The following is a 13656-nucleotide window of genomic DNA, read 5'->3' as shown; positions in this document are numbered from 1 at the left end:
TCTAAATCCCCTTCACGGAGAGGACCCTGACGTCATCAGCCAGTGTCCTGCGTCATTCCCAGTGTCCAACGTCATTCCCTACTATCCAAGTGGGCATAGAGGGGGAACATAACCTTGTGGCGAGCGTAGCGAGCCACTGAGCCCGAAGCGCACAACTTTCTTCTTTAGGTGGGGACAACTATCGGTACTTGTGTACGTAAAGTACACAAGTACCATTTAAAACATTCATTGGATTCTCTCTGCAATGAGTCCGTAAAGTACACAAGTACCGAATGGAAAGTCACCAATAAACAGCGGCTGCAACTATTGTGTGCGATATACCCATATGCAGTCTATCAATATCCTAGGAACAATAAGAACAATAAGGCCTTCCCTGACTAATATTTATGACTCACTGGTTCTTAGGGAAATTATATGATATATTCTGGTACATGTAAGCTATATATAATATGCAGTTATAGCATTTTTCAGTACATATACTGTATGTGTGTATATAACATATACTGTATGTGTGTATATATACAGTGTGTGTATATATATATATATATATATATATATATATATATATAAATATTTCTCAGGTATTGCCACCACAAAGATGTTTTATCTCAGATGATTTAGAACATCCCCATTTTTTTGTCCTCTTGCAGCAGTGTTCCAGTTGGTTCTATATTTTCACTATTTTGTTTATACAGAAACATTTGTCTACTGACAAATGTACTGGTCTACTGAAATTATTTATTATTTAATGTTTAATTATATCTTGCTGCATTTTACAATGAAACCAACACAAACGAATATGGAAAAAATACAAAGTAGACATTTTTTCTAACAAAAATTCCCAAAATCTAAAACAGTTTTACAAATTAATGTAATAAAAATATTTTCTACCTTACACTAATTAACATTAATAGCTTAATACTTCATTATTATGTATGTGAGCTGAGCACGTATCAACGTAAACTATAGATGCAGTGCAATTACACTACAGTAGATACATACAATAAAAGACAATGCACAACACCCAACTATAGCAATGGGAGGGATTGGTACGGGATGCCGGCACTTGGGATCCCGGTGGTCAAAATCCTGATGCCGGCATCCCGACAGGGTTAGGATACCGACACCTGTCGGTAGGTATCCTAACCCTCCCCCTCTCCCTACCCTAACCGTCCCTCCCCGGTTCCTGAACCTGACCTCCCCCCTCCCTGTACCCTAAACCTAATCCCCCCCCCTAGTGCCTAACCCTAACACTCCCCCGAGTGCCTAACGCTAACCCCTAACCCTCCCCCAACCCCTGCTTCTTCATGATGTGGACACACCTCTCACCAACTTCAAAGTGTGGGACTTATGCTATGGGAAGCATTCGCATAACACATTATACTCAAATTGCTTAAAATATAATAAATACTTGAAGTGTTTTTTTTCCATTTACTGTAAATAAATAAATGGTAATTTGGCTATACTAACCTTGGTGATATATCACATCCTTGCTGCATAAAGGCTCCAAGTGAAAACCAAAGGCTGTTAAAAATACCAAATTCATTTGGAGGCTGGTCACTAGGTCCTTCCTTCCCATCTTCTGGTTCCTCCATATGCCACTCGTAAGGGCTAAATCGGCTTACGAGGAAAAGGACTACACTGACCCCAATGTAAGCAAAAACTATGCACATCCAGATTTCATAAGCCAAAGGGTCCAAAAATGAAAAGACTCCTGGTTTTGATTTCTGTGGCTTTTTAATCATAATGGAAATTCCTAAGCTCATGAAAGGTTTTGAGAAATCAATGACCTCTTCCCGCACCAAAGTGATAGTCAAGGGGGCTACTGCAATCTCTGCTTTCTGTAAGACAAGACATGGAAGACAAGGTGTTAAACAAATAGGTGACCAGTGATTTACAGTACAATACAATACAATGCAGGACAAGGACATGGATTATATACATTGCTACATTATCGACATAAGAATTAGATGTAAGTAAAGTAGAGAGAAGCACAAGAGGGTAGAGGGCCCTGCTCGTAAGAGCTTACATTCTAAAAGGGAGGAGCAGCCAAACAGGCGTGACACAGATGGGGTAGATGGGGGGAAGGAACATGTAGCAGCAAGTTAGGATGAGAGCTGGAAGGCTTTAATGAAGTATTGGGGTATTGAGAGCCCATTTGAATGATTGTAGAGAGGTGGAAAGTCTGATGGGGAGAGGGAGAGAGTTCCAAAGGTAGGGTGCAGCACGGGCAAAATCTCAGAGATGGGAGTGGGAGGAAGTAATCAGTTGGTATGAAAGGTGGCATGCATTAGTTGAACGAAGAGGGTGGACAGGAGAGTGAATGGAGATGAGAACAGAGATGTAAATGGGATAAGATTGAGTGAGGGTGTTTTCTAAGCGAACGTGAGAACCTTGAATTGGGTTCTGAAAGGGATTGGGAGCCAGTGGAGGGCTTGTAGGAAAGGGGAGGCAGATGTAGAGCATTTGGAGAGGAAAATGAGCTGAGCAGCAGAATTGAGGACAGACTGTGGAGGAGAGAGATGGGATTTTGGGAGGCCAGACAGGAGGAGGCTACAGTAGTCCAATCTGGAGATGACAATTGAGTGTATGTTTTAGTAGCATCCTGGGTGAGATAGGGTCTGATCTTGGAAATAATTTGGGGATGGAAACAACTTGACTGTGAGAGGTTCTGGATATGTGATTTAAAGGAGAGGGATGAGTCCAGGATAACTCCAAGACAGTGCACTTTGGGGCTAGATGAGATAGTTGTGCCATCAATTGATAAATAAATTGTGGGAAGTGAGGTTATGTGGGAGGGTGGGAAGACAAAGGGAGTGAAGGATTTGCAGCAGGAGAGGGTGGTTCACAGTGTCGAAAGCAGCAGAGAGGTCAAGGAGAATGAGTAGAGAGTAATGGCCCTTGGATTTGGCAGCAAGGAGTTCATTGCTTTCGTGAGGGCAGTTTAAGTGGAGTGGAGAGAACAGGAACCAGACTGAAAAGCGTCAAGGAGGGAGTGGGAAGAAAGAAAGGAAGTTGTAAACAATATGCCCAAGGAGTTTAAAGGCAAAAGGGAAGAGAGAGATGGGTCGGTAGTTAGAGAGAATATTAGGATCAAGGGTAGGTTTTTTAAGAATGGGGCAGACAAGTGCATGCTTGAATGCACAAGGGGCAGTGCCTGATGAGAGAGATTAAGGAGGTGGGCAAGATGGGAGCAGGCAGAAGGGGAGAGGTAGCGGAGGAGGAGGGAGGGGTTAGGGTCAAGGGGGGAGGTGGAAGAGGGGGGGACGAATGAGGCCTCTGACTTCCTCTCCAGATACTGGATCCAGGAAAGGAGGAGGTGAAGAGCTGGGGGCCTGGCTGGATATGATGTCCTGACATATGGAATACATTTTAGATGTAAAGAAGGTAGCAATGTCAAGAGCAGAGAGCGAGGAGGGGAGCCGAGGAGGGGGTGGGCAGAGGAGGGAGTTGAAGGTTTTGAAGAGACACTGTGGATTTGAGGACTGGGAGGAGATGAGGTTCTTGAAATATGAGTGTTTAGAGAGGTAAAGGGCACACTGTAGGATGAGAGCATAAATTTGAAATGGAAAAAAATCTGCCTTAGAGCGTGATCTTCTCCACTGTTGCTTGGTGGTTCGTGAACACTTTTGCAGGTATCTGGTGCATTTGGAATGCCAGGGTTGAGGTGTGGATCTGCAAGGATGAGTAGTGATCGATGGAGCAACAGAGTCAAGAGCAGTAGTAAGGGAGGCATTGTATAGGGAATCAGCTTGTTCAGGGCAGGAGAGAGAAAGGATAGGGGAGAGAAGTGAGTCAAGCAAGGAAGAAAAGGAAACAGTGTCGATAGCCTGAATGTTACGCTTAGTGATGGTGATTTTAGGAGGTAGAGGAGGGGAAGGAGAGAGGGATAGCTTAAAAGAGAGAAGGTAATGGTCAGAGAGGGGGGATGGGGAATTGGAGTATTCAGAAATATCACAACGGTGAGTGAAAACCAGATCAAGCGAACGCCCACTCACATGGGAGGGTGAGGAGGTCACTTGGGAGAGGCCAAATGAAGTTGTGAGGGTTAGAAGTTTGGTGGAAGAGGATTCTTTGAGGATATTAATTGGAATATTGAAGTCATATAGGATAATAGAGGCAAGGTCTGAGGAAGGAAAGTGAGGGATCTAGGAAGCAAAGTTGTCAAGGAACTTGGAGGGAGGGCCAGGAGGATGGAAAATGACAGCAACTCGGAGGTGTACTGGTTGGAAGAGATGTATAGCATGAACTTCAAATGTAGAGAACGTAAGGGATGGTTCTGAGGGTATGAGTTGGTATGAGTAACCGGGGAATAGAAGGACCCCAACACCACCACCATGGTGTCCTCCAACAATCACATTACAGTGTGGCCAGCAAGATACGCTGCAAGTCTCGTCGGAAGATAACTGCACGCTTTAGGCCAGTACAGATGGTCTTCCAACCATATAGACCAACTTGTCTATTGATAATCATATTGTTATTAATAAGATCCTTATCAATCATTCATGTTGTTTACAATCTTCACCTCAGAGGTAAAATTACCTTTGATATGTCTATTATATAATAATTGTTTGCGTAGACTAATACTGTCTAATATAATTATTTGTGTAGACTGTATATAACATAATGATTGTTAGTGTAGACTATGTATAATATAATTATTGTGTGTTTAGACTATGATTGTGTAGCCTATATATAATATAATGATTGTGTAGACTATATACAGCAAAAAGGACCGGCACTCAGTCCAGATGAAATTATATGCCCCAGTGCCTTCCCTAATAAGTAACACAGTAATATAGTAAAAGAGGGTGGCACTCCGGGTCTTTAAATAGTTAAGTCGTTTTTATGGCATGTTTCCAAAATACTCCAACGTTTCAGAGCGTGCCCGCTCTTTTTTCAAGGTAACAAGATAGTGTAGACTATATATAATATAATGATTGTGTAGACTATGTATAATATAATGATTGTGTAAACCAGAGGTTCCCAAACACGGTTCCCAAGGCTCCCCAACAGTTCAGGTTTTAGAGATAGCCATGGTTGAGCACAGATGGTTAAATCAAATTGACTGAGGTACTAATTAAGTCACCTGTGCTCAACCATGGATATCTCTAAAACCAGGACTGTTGGGGAGCCTTGAGGACCGCATTTGGGAACCTCTGACTGTGTACACTATGTATAATATAATGATTGAGTAGACCATATATAATATGATTGTCTGTGTGGTGTTTTAGTTATCTGTAAACGCTGATTGAAGAGTGGATAGGAAGTCATATTGAATGCTTGTAAGTCATCCATGTCGAGTTTGTCTATAAATGTACTGTAATGATTAACCTTCAACTTTGTTCTGTTCTACAAGAGATCAACGTGATCTAGCCTAGACCCAGTCTGAGCATATTCCAAATAATATTACTCCATTTCTTGTCAAATCAACTTGAATTCATTGTGTATACAGTATATATAGGAGTGATACTAAATAACTAGTTATTTATTTATACAGTATATATTGTAAACATGCCTTGTTATATAAATAACCATTTATCAACAGTTAAAGTAAATGTCTGCTACTGACCAACCTGTGCTCAAGCAGGGATAAGCATTGGATAGTCAGCACACTAGAAACGCTATTGTAGCTGCAACATGATTTGGCAGTCTTCAAGTCTAAGAAATCAATCCTACTTGAGGGATAACATACAATACTCTCCAGCAGAGTGATATCATGTGTCTGAGTTCTTAACACCAGCTGTAGGCCGAAGGCCGAAGGCCAGGACTCAGACACGCGATATCATTCTACTGAAGTGTACAATATTCCTTAAAGCAGCACAGACTTCTAACCAAAAAGCCTCCACCCATTCTGATAAAGTAACAGATGACCTGCGAAACGCGCGCGTGTGTATGTGTATATATATATATATATATATATAAAACACAGTAAAATTAAACTGGTAGCAAAAGTAAAATTAAACTGGTAGCAAAAAGTATAACCGGCCACTTTAATTATGAATATTTTCCAGTGTTCTTACCCCATATACAAGCTCTCCCACCATTCCATTCCATATTTTTGTATCTGAGTCTCTTGCTCCATATTTTCCATCAGGAACAATAGCAATTTTATACTTGATACCAATATGTTTTGCAATTTCAGAGGCCAGATCTACACAATATCCTTCAAACTTTTCATTTCCTTCAAAAAGCTCATGGTTTTTCTTGTACATTACATAAGGAGATTCCTATAATGAAAAGAGGAAGACTTAAAAGAGAAACATGCTAAGCACCAATTGAAAAGGAGGCACCTCCAGTTTTCATACAGAATGCAAGATGTGTAGACAGTGAACGTAGGTGACAATATCTCATATGTTTCTAATATACCAAGTTATATTACATACTGTAGGTCATGATACATTCACAACTGTTAATTTGAATTTTTGACACTGATTATAAGTGTAAAGGGTATTTTTAATTTCAGCCAATAGACCATTTAATCCATAGACCTTTTAACCAAATAACTAGTTTATAAACCACTCCTTGGCTGTTTACTAATTAAGACACAGCTACCAAGAGGTAGCTGTAACTAGTTGCTTGACTGACTGTAGGAGTCAAATATCACCTGATGTTGTGGTAATGATGTAGCTAGAGTTAGGAGAGGTCAAGATTAGACTCTCTGATGGTTAGACTCATGGGTCCAAGGGGTGCAGCTGCTATAAGGCCCAGAGCTGAGGGTGACCATCTTCCTTGTCAAAGTTACATGTGTTATATACATTCTTCACCATTGGGTGGTACATAGGGGCCTTTACAAACTTTTGCTATGGGGCCTTCAAGTACCTAGTTACTGGTTAGACTGACTATTAAGTAGCAGCGTTACAGCTACTTGTTGGCGCCCATAGCTGGAAAATACAGGCAAATACAAAGTTTTCTGGGGAATAAGAGTTATGGATTAAGTAAACTTGCTAAAAGTAGAAATACCATTTAAAATGCAGGGCATTTCATCAAATGCAAAACATCTAAACATCAAAAGACTTGTTTAACAAACACATAAATGTCATGATAACATTATATACATTAAAAAGAACTAACAAAAAAGGAACAATATATTTATGTTATAACAGTATCTTTATTATACAACAACAAAATGCACATACATTTTAACAGCAAAAACTACAACAAGCAAAAAAGATGGTATATACGAAACCAACAACTGCACATTTATCATAAAAAAACATCCCCCACCCCAGAGAAAACAAAAGGTAAAGTGTATAGTAGTGCTTATTACTTATTATTTACTGTATGTTTTTAACATATTTTTTAATCCATTATTAGACCTTTTATTTTATTTGCTGTGTCTCAGTATTTGAAGAGGTTAAAGACAGCAAATATTACATGTCAGGTAATAGCTAATAAAATTGCTGCAAGTAACCCATAGTGACCAATCAGATATTAGCTTTGGTTGGTATTACTGTACTACACTATATTTACCTACAGTACTCTCACGGAATGTTCGGTAGACTCACAATATCTAAGTACTGTAGAGCAAGCTGCCATTCTGCTTGCCGTCCAGTTCCTTGATGGGGGCTGGGATTGAACACGTGAACTATGCCAGCGGACTCCCTGCACCTACCCCATTTTGGTAAGTATACACTAGACTAATTAGTTGCTATGGGTTACAGCACAGCTTTCTTGGTATTCAATAAAAAAAATTAATAAATGTGTTGCAGCTAATATGATTTATTTATAACTTTTTTTTAATAGAAGTACACTTGCCTTTATGTTATAATGACAGAATACCTCCATCAGCAATGGCAATATGTAATGTCAGTAAAGGCATTACTTGAAACAACTGGCAGTTTTGCAGCACTTTCTACATTATCCAGAGCTCATCTCGGTCCTTACCTGATACATGAGATTGAGAACTGGTTTCTCCAGAGCTTGCACCTTGGGAGCTGATGTATTAGTCAGAGTTTAACCTGTCATGTTCTAAGAAACCTTTGCCCGTAGAAGAGTAAAACTGTAAAATAAATATTACGCTAACTATATTCATGATCATGTGGTAGACGTCATTTCATCCGAATGATAGTTTTCTGTTCCCGAAACTTATCAATGACAATCTGGCTAAATTAAACTGAACTAATTTAATCAAGTGATGCAAATTGCTTCCTTTATATCAGTTCATTTAATTGAACACAGGCATATAATTCAGTGATAAATTCAGGAGCAGAGAAATAATAATTGTAGAAAATTACTGGATCTAGAGGACAACTGATTGAGAAAGTCACACCACCTACATTCACTATAGCAGTTACCTGCCCTGAATTAATATAATTTATAATACACTCTTCTGTTTTTTTATTATTTTATTCTAAGTCACTGAAAATAAATGTATGGCAACCATAGGGACTCCACATGACAAAAAAACATATTTCTAATTTTAGTAATGTTCTTTTGAAAATATGATCTTTTCCTACCAATACATCCTTTTCCTAGCAGGTGTCCCTGTTTTTGAGATCCTGCTTTTCTGCCCCTATAGACCCCTGATAAAATCAAGCCTCCACAAGTAATCCTCCAATATGTAATGCAGAATGGAATGCTCCGTCCCATTATAAAAGCACTCTACACCAGGGGTCTGGCCCCTGGAGCTGTTCCCCATGGCCCGCCGAAGGTGTGCACAGGCACACCCTAATGTCACACCCTCACCAGCGGCGTGGTCCAGATCAGTTTCAGTTAGAGTAGTGCGGACCGCAGTGAGTGCACTACACAGTAACAAACACACCACCGCCGGGTAGTACACTCGGTGTGTTTGTTTTAGCAGCCAGTGATAGTCAGACAGGCTCTCATTGGCTGCTGCACCCACAGCCAGAGCCTGGCTGGAGCTCACTCATGAGCTCCTCCTTCTGGCTCCCACAGTGGGTGAAGCGATAGATGTCACGATGTTTCTCCCATAGTGCCGAGCAAGCTGGGAGGACGGAGGAGCTGACGGCAGCGGGCGCAGGAGCGGGGATTCAGGTAAGTATTGTTTTTTTTTGTTGTCTGTGTATATGTAAGGGGCACTACATAATGGGGACCACTACTGGGGGTACTACATAATGAGGACCACTACTAAGGGGCACTGCATAATGGGGACCATTACTGGGGCCACTGCATAGGGGGGACCACTACTGGGGGTACTGTATAATGGGCACTACTGGGGGAACTGCAGAGGTGGTCAGTTATGGGACATAATTGTTTAAGGATGGGGCAACTATCTGACATAATTAATGTTCCATAATTAATTAGGTCCATTCTGGGACCTAATTAAAATTGTAGTAGGGGGAAGTTATGGGACATAATTGTGTGAGGAGGGCCAGAGTCTAAATACCGCAGAGTAGCTTAGTGGCCCTCGGGCTTCATTGCATTTTTTAATGTGGCCCACACTGTCTAAAAGGTTGAAGACCCCTGCTCTACACTGTCAAAACGATATATGTGGCAGGTTTAGGAAAACCTTTGGGTGCCCTGCATGCTGCACATCAGCTCCTTCTTGGTGGATACTTCCTCAGGGGCCTCACAGTGCAGACGAAAGGGAGCCTAAAGCGGTCTGATATTACATGAGTGTACACTAGTGGAATTAATTCTGGACACTTTTAGGAAATTTTTAAAATTTTGCGTTTAGTCATTATTTTTACATTATAATCACTTATAATTTATATTCCAATCGAAGATTATGTGAGTATAATCATTACCATTTATTTTCAAGTTGTTATTTGTCAAATTTCCAGTGAAAAATTCAGTAAAACCAAAGGTATGCTTTTATTATGGAAAAAAAAATATGCAATTTCAGCAATACACAAAATTTATATCTCTGTTTTTAAGAACAGCTTCGATTCGCTGAGGCATCGAGTGAACCAGACGTCCCAGATCTTCAGGTGAAATCACGTGGTACCAGGCCTGGATTATGGCTTCAATCAGCTCTCTCTTGCTACTTGGATTTTTTCATGATACCATAACTTTAAGCCTTGACCACAGATTTTCTATCGGATTTAAATCCGGACTATTTCCTGGCCAAAGCAGGACAGTGATTTGGTGATCACCGAACCACTTCATGGAACTGTTGGCTTTGTGGCATGGTGCTCCATCCTGCTGAAAGATACACTTCCGTGGGTCACCTTCGAACAAAACCTCGATTGTGAGCAACAGATTTGCCTCCAAAACTACTTTTTGGCTTGATATTGCCATCAACGACAGCCAAACGTCCCACACCATGGCTGGCCATGCTGCCCCACACCATCACACTCACTGGGTGCTTCATAGTTGCCGTGGTGCACTCGGGCAAAAGATCTTCCCAGGCCGATGCCGAACAAATTTCACTCCATCACTCCCGAAGATGCTGATTTTGGTCTCGTCGCTCCAAATAATCTTGTCCCAGTCTTCTTCTGTCCACTCCTTGTGTGCCAGAGCCCAATCTATACGTTTCTGCCTCTGTTTCTGGTTTAGATACGGCTTCTTTCTCGGGGTCCTAGCTCGCAAACCATTGTCACAAAGTTTTTTTCGTATGGTTCGGTCACAAACTTGGACACCAGATGTTTTCATTATGTTGTTGATGGCTTTTCCAGACCTTCGACGGTCCTGCAGGGCCAGGCGACAGATTCTGCTCTCATCTTATTTTGTAAGCATGGGCTTTCTCACAGTTATTGCGGCTGATTTTGTCAATCCACTGCTCGCAACCGTTATGCAGATTCCTTACACCTGACTTCGTTGCCCCACCGCCCAACCTCTACGCAATTTCTTCGTTGACATACCCTTCCTCACGAAGCATCATGGCTTTGCCTCACTTCCCAGGTGACCAGTCAACACGTTTTGAGGTATTCGGAGCCATTTTAGTCGTTATTCACACTTTGACCAGAGCTGCAGCTAGCTTTGAGGATTGATTGTAAAGGCTGCCACAGTCTGGATGAATTGAGTGCTGAACAAAGCACATGAGCCTGCATGGATGCTGTGTGGGACCTGCTCCCGGATCCTGTCAGCATGCTGCCTGCTGTGACTGGTGACAGCCTGCATCTTCACCACTGACAGTGGCTGGTAAGTGTATTTTAACACCTTCTCTCTCTCTTTCTCTTTTCTTTCTCCCACTCTATCTCTCCATCCCCTTCTCTCTATTTCTCTCTCTGACAAATAATGTTAAAATATTAAGTAGAAATATCATAGATTAAAAAAAAAACATTAAACTATTGATTTGGTATAGCAGAATATGAATGTTCTGCATAAATAGCAAATACATTTTTTTTTTATTGAAAGTGTCCAGAATTACTTTCACTACTGTAAAGACATGCAGCTTGTTGCCACTGATATGATTATTGGGTAATCCAGGACACCCAAAGGACTTTAGCTTGGGTACGAGATCCCGGCGGTCAGAATCCAGATGCCAGCATCCCGACAGGGTTAGGATCAGTGTCGGATCCAGAGGTGAGGCTGCAGCACGGTTCAAAATGTCAAATAGGGGAGCCACACCCAATGCCAATGAGTCCCGGCCGGCGATGTTTGCAAATGTTTGGAATGGCAGTTGGTGTGACTCCCCTATTTGAAATTTGGACTGCGCTGCAGCCCCACCTCTGGAGCCGCCACTGGTTAGGATACCGACACCTGTCAGTAAGTATTCTAACCCTACCCCTAAACTTAATCCTCCCTCCTGCACCCTAAACCTAACCTCCGCCCCTAGTGCCTAAACCTAAACATCCCCCTAGTGTCTAACCCTAACCCCCCGCTAGTGTCTAACCCTAACTCTACCCCTACTGTCTAAGCCTAACCCTCCCCCTAGTGCCTAACCCTAACCCCCCTGCTAGTGCCTAACCCTAACCCCCCCGCTAGTGTCTAACCCTAACTCTCCCCCTAGTGTCTAACCCTAACCCTCCCCCTAGTGCCTAAACCTAACCATCCTGCTAGTGCCTAACCCTAACTCTCCCCTTACCCTATTACTTACCGATGGGAATGCCGGTGCTGGGATTCTGACTGGTGTCGGTATTCCGGCACCAGTATTCTGAGCGGCAGCATCACCGTCAGCTGGGATAATAATTACATACCATTTTGGTATATCCGGCAGCTGTCTGAGAATTGGGTGATGTGCCAGTTCTCCTTTGTTTAGTATTAGAACACATACCTAGAAGTAGACCTTTTTTGTGATTAAGTATATACAGCTTTAGTAATACATGGTAAGCAGGGCAGAGCTCGCCATCATAAAAGGAGGCATCGTTCCTGTGTTAAATGGTAACACTTGATCACTGGACTGGGTGATACTCATAACATACCAATGTGGATTCTTGTACTAAAATATTCATGTATATATGACCTTTAAAATGTTGTTTGCAAGGAGAACTGAAACTGCAGAGAGGGGCACCTTAATTATTAATGGATTCTGCAGATCTCAGTTTGAGTCCAAACTAGATGTATTTACACTAGAGAAAAGATGCTGGAAGGAAGTATAACCAGTGCTCACAGATACACACATGGCTTTTACAGATCACACCGGCAGCCTGCCTGGTATTTGTTCGGCATCCCGGCGGTCGGGGAGCCGATGCTTACATTAATAGCGCCAGAATACCGACACCTGTCACAATCCCGGTGCCGGCATCCTGACTGCCGGGATGCCGAAGGTAAGTAACGGGGTTGGGTGGAGGGTTAGGGTTAGGCACTAAGGGGGGAGGGGGAGGTTAGTTTCAGGCACTAGGGGGGAAGGTTAGGGTTAGGCACCAAAGAGGAAGGGTTAGGGTAGGGGGAGGGTTAGCATACCAACCAACAAGTGTCGGTATGTTAACCCTGTTGGGATCCCGGCGTCGGGATTCTGTCCTCCAGGATCCCGACTGTTGGTATTAAATACCAATTCCGCCTCCCTAGTGTCAAGTCTCACATGATGCTTTGCAGCTGGCAGAGCTCTTTACTTAGGGAAAGGCTTCTTTACAGTAAAAGCTGTGAGAATATGGACACTCACAAAAAAATTTTAATAGCTGACATTGCAGATATATTCAAGAGACTCTGGGCCTGATTCAGCAAGGAACGCAGTTGCTTATACGCACGCAATTGATCAATTGTTGCGTACTGCGCATGCATCGCAGTGCACATGCACGAACCAGTCACTGCGCTCGGGACTGCGATCGCAGAGGATACGTAGACCCATGGCAGAGTGATTGACAGGAAGTGCCATTTGTGGGTGGCGACGGGGGGGGTTGTCAGGCGAACGCAGGCGTGCCAGTGCATTTCAACGGTGTTGCGTGGGCGTGCATAAATTAGCAAGACGCCGTCTGAGGACTCATAGCGTGCGCTGAAGTAAGCAATTCCTGAGTGAAGTCTGGGCTTCATTAACTGTGCCCATGGGTGCGATGTTACTCAATGTCACCGATTGTTTCTCTATGCTGGCCAAGTATACGGCTGTGAGTAAGGGGGAGTGGGCGTCCTTAGGTCAGGCTGCAATCGCAATGCGAATGCAAATATATACATATCACAGCTGATATTAGCAACTGCGTTGCGTGCGTATAAGCAGAATAGCGATCCGTAGTGAATCAGACCCTATAAGAGGTCCCCCCCATGTCACACAGGATTGATGTAATTACAGCAAGATGTACTAAGCACCGAAATTCAGCCAAAACTTCCATTTTCTGAGGTTTGCCGCAATCCCCATATGTAATGTATTAAGGTGGT

At 42.5% G+C, this 13656-nt stretch overlaps 1 protein-coding gene across 9 annotated transcripts in view; it reads right to left on the bottom strand.

Annotated features, from left to right (window-relative positions):
- Positions 1-13656, bottom strand: part of GRIA4 (glutamate ionotropic receptor AMPA type subunit 4) — a 426050-nt gene that overhangs the window by 46351 nt on the left and 366043 nt on the right. For all 9 annotated transcript variants that reach the window (XM_088456663.1, XM_088456664.1, XM_088456670.1 and 6 more), the window contains exons 10-11: positions 6024-6230; positions 1471-1841 (exon numbers count right to left, since the gene is read on the bottom strand). In XM_088456663.1, coding sequence (XP_088312789.1) covers positions 1471-1841; positions 6024-6230 — 578 coding nt within the window. The remainder of the gene's footprint in view (positions 1-1470; positions 1842-6023; positions 6231-13656) is intronic.

The sequence above is a fragment of the Taudactylus pleione genome, unplaced genomic scaffold (assembly GCF_031769625.1).
Source record: "Taudactylus pleione unplaced genomic scaffold, aTauple2 ptg000711l, whole genome shotgun sequence".
Classification (NCBI taxonomy): Eukaryota; Metazoa; Chordata; class Amphibia; order Anura; family Myobatrachidae; genus Taudactylus; species Taudactylus pleione.
The sequence above is the reverse complement of the archived record's forward strand: the minus strand, read 5'-3'. Positions and strand labels throughout refer to the sequence as shown.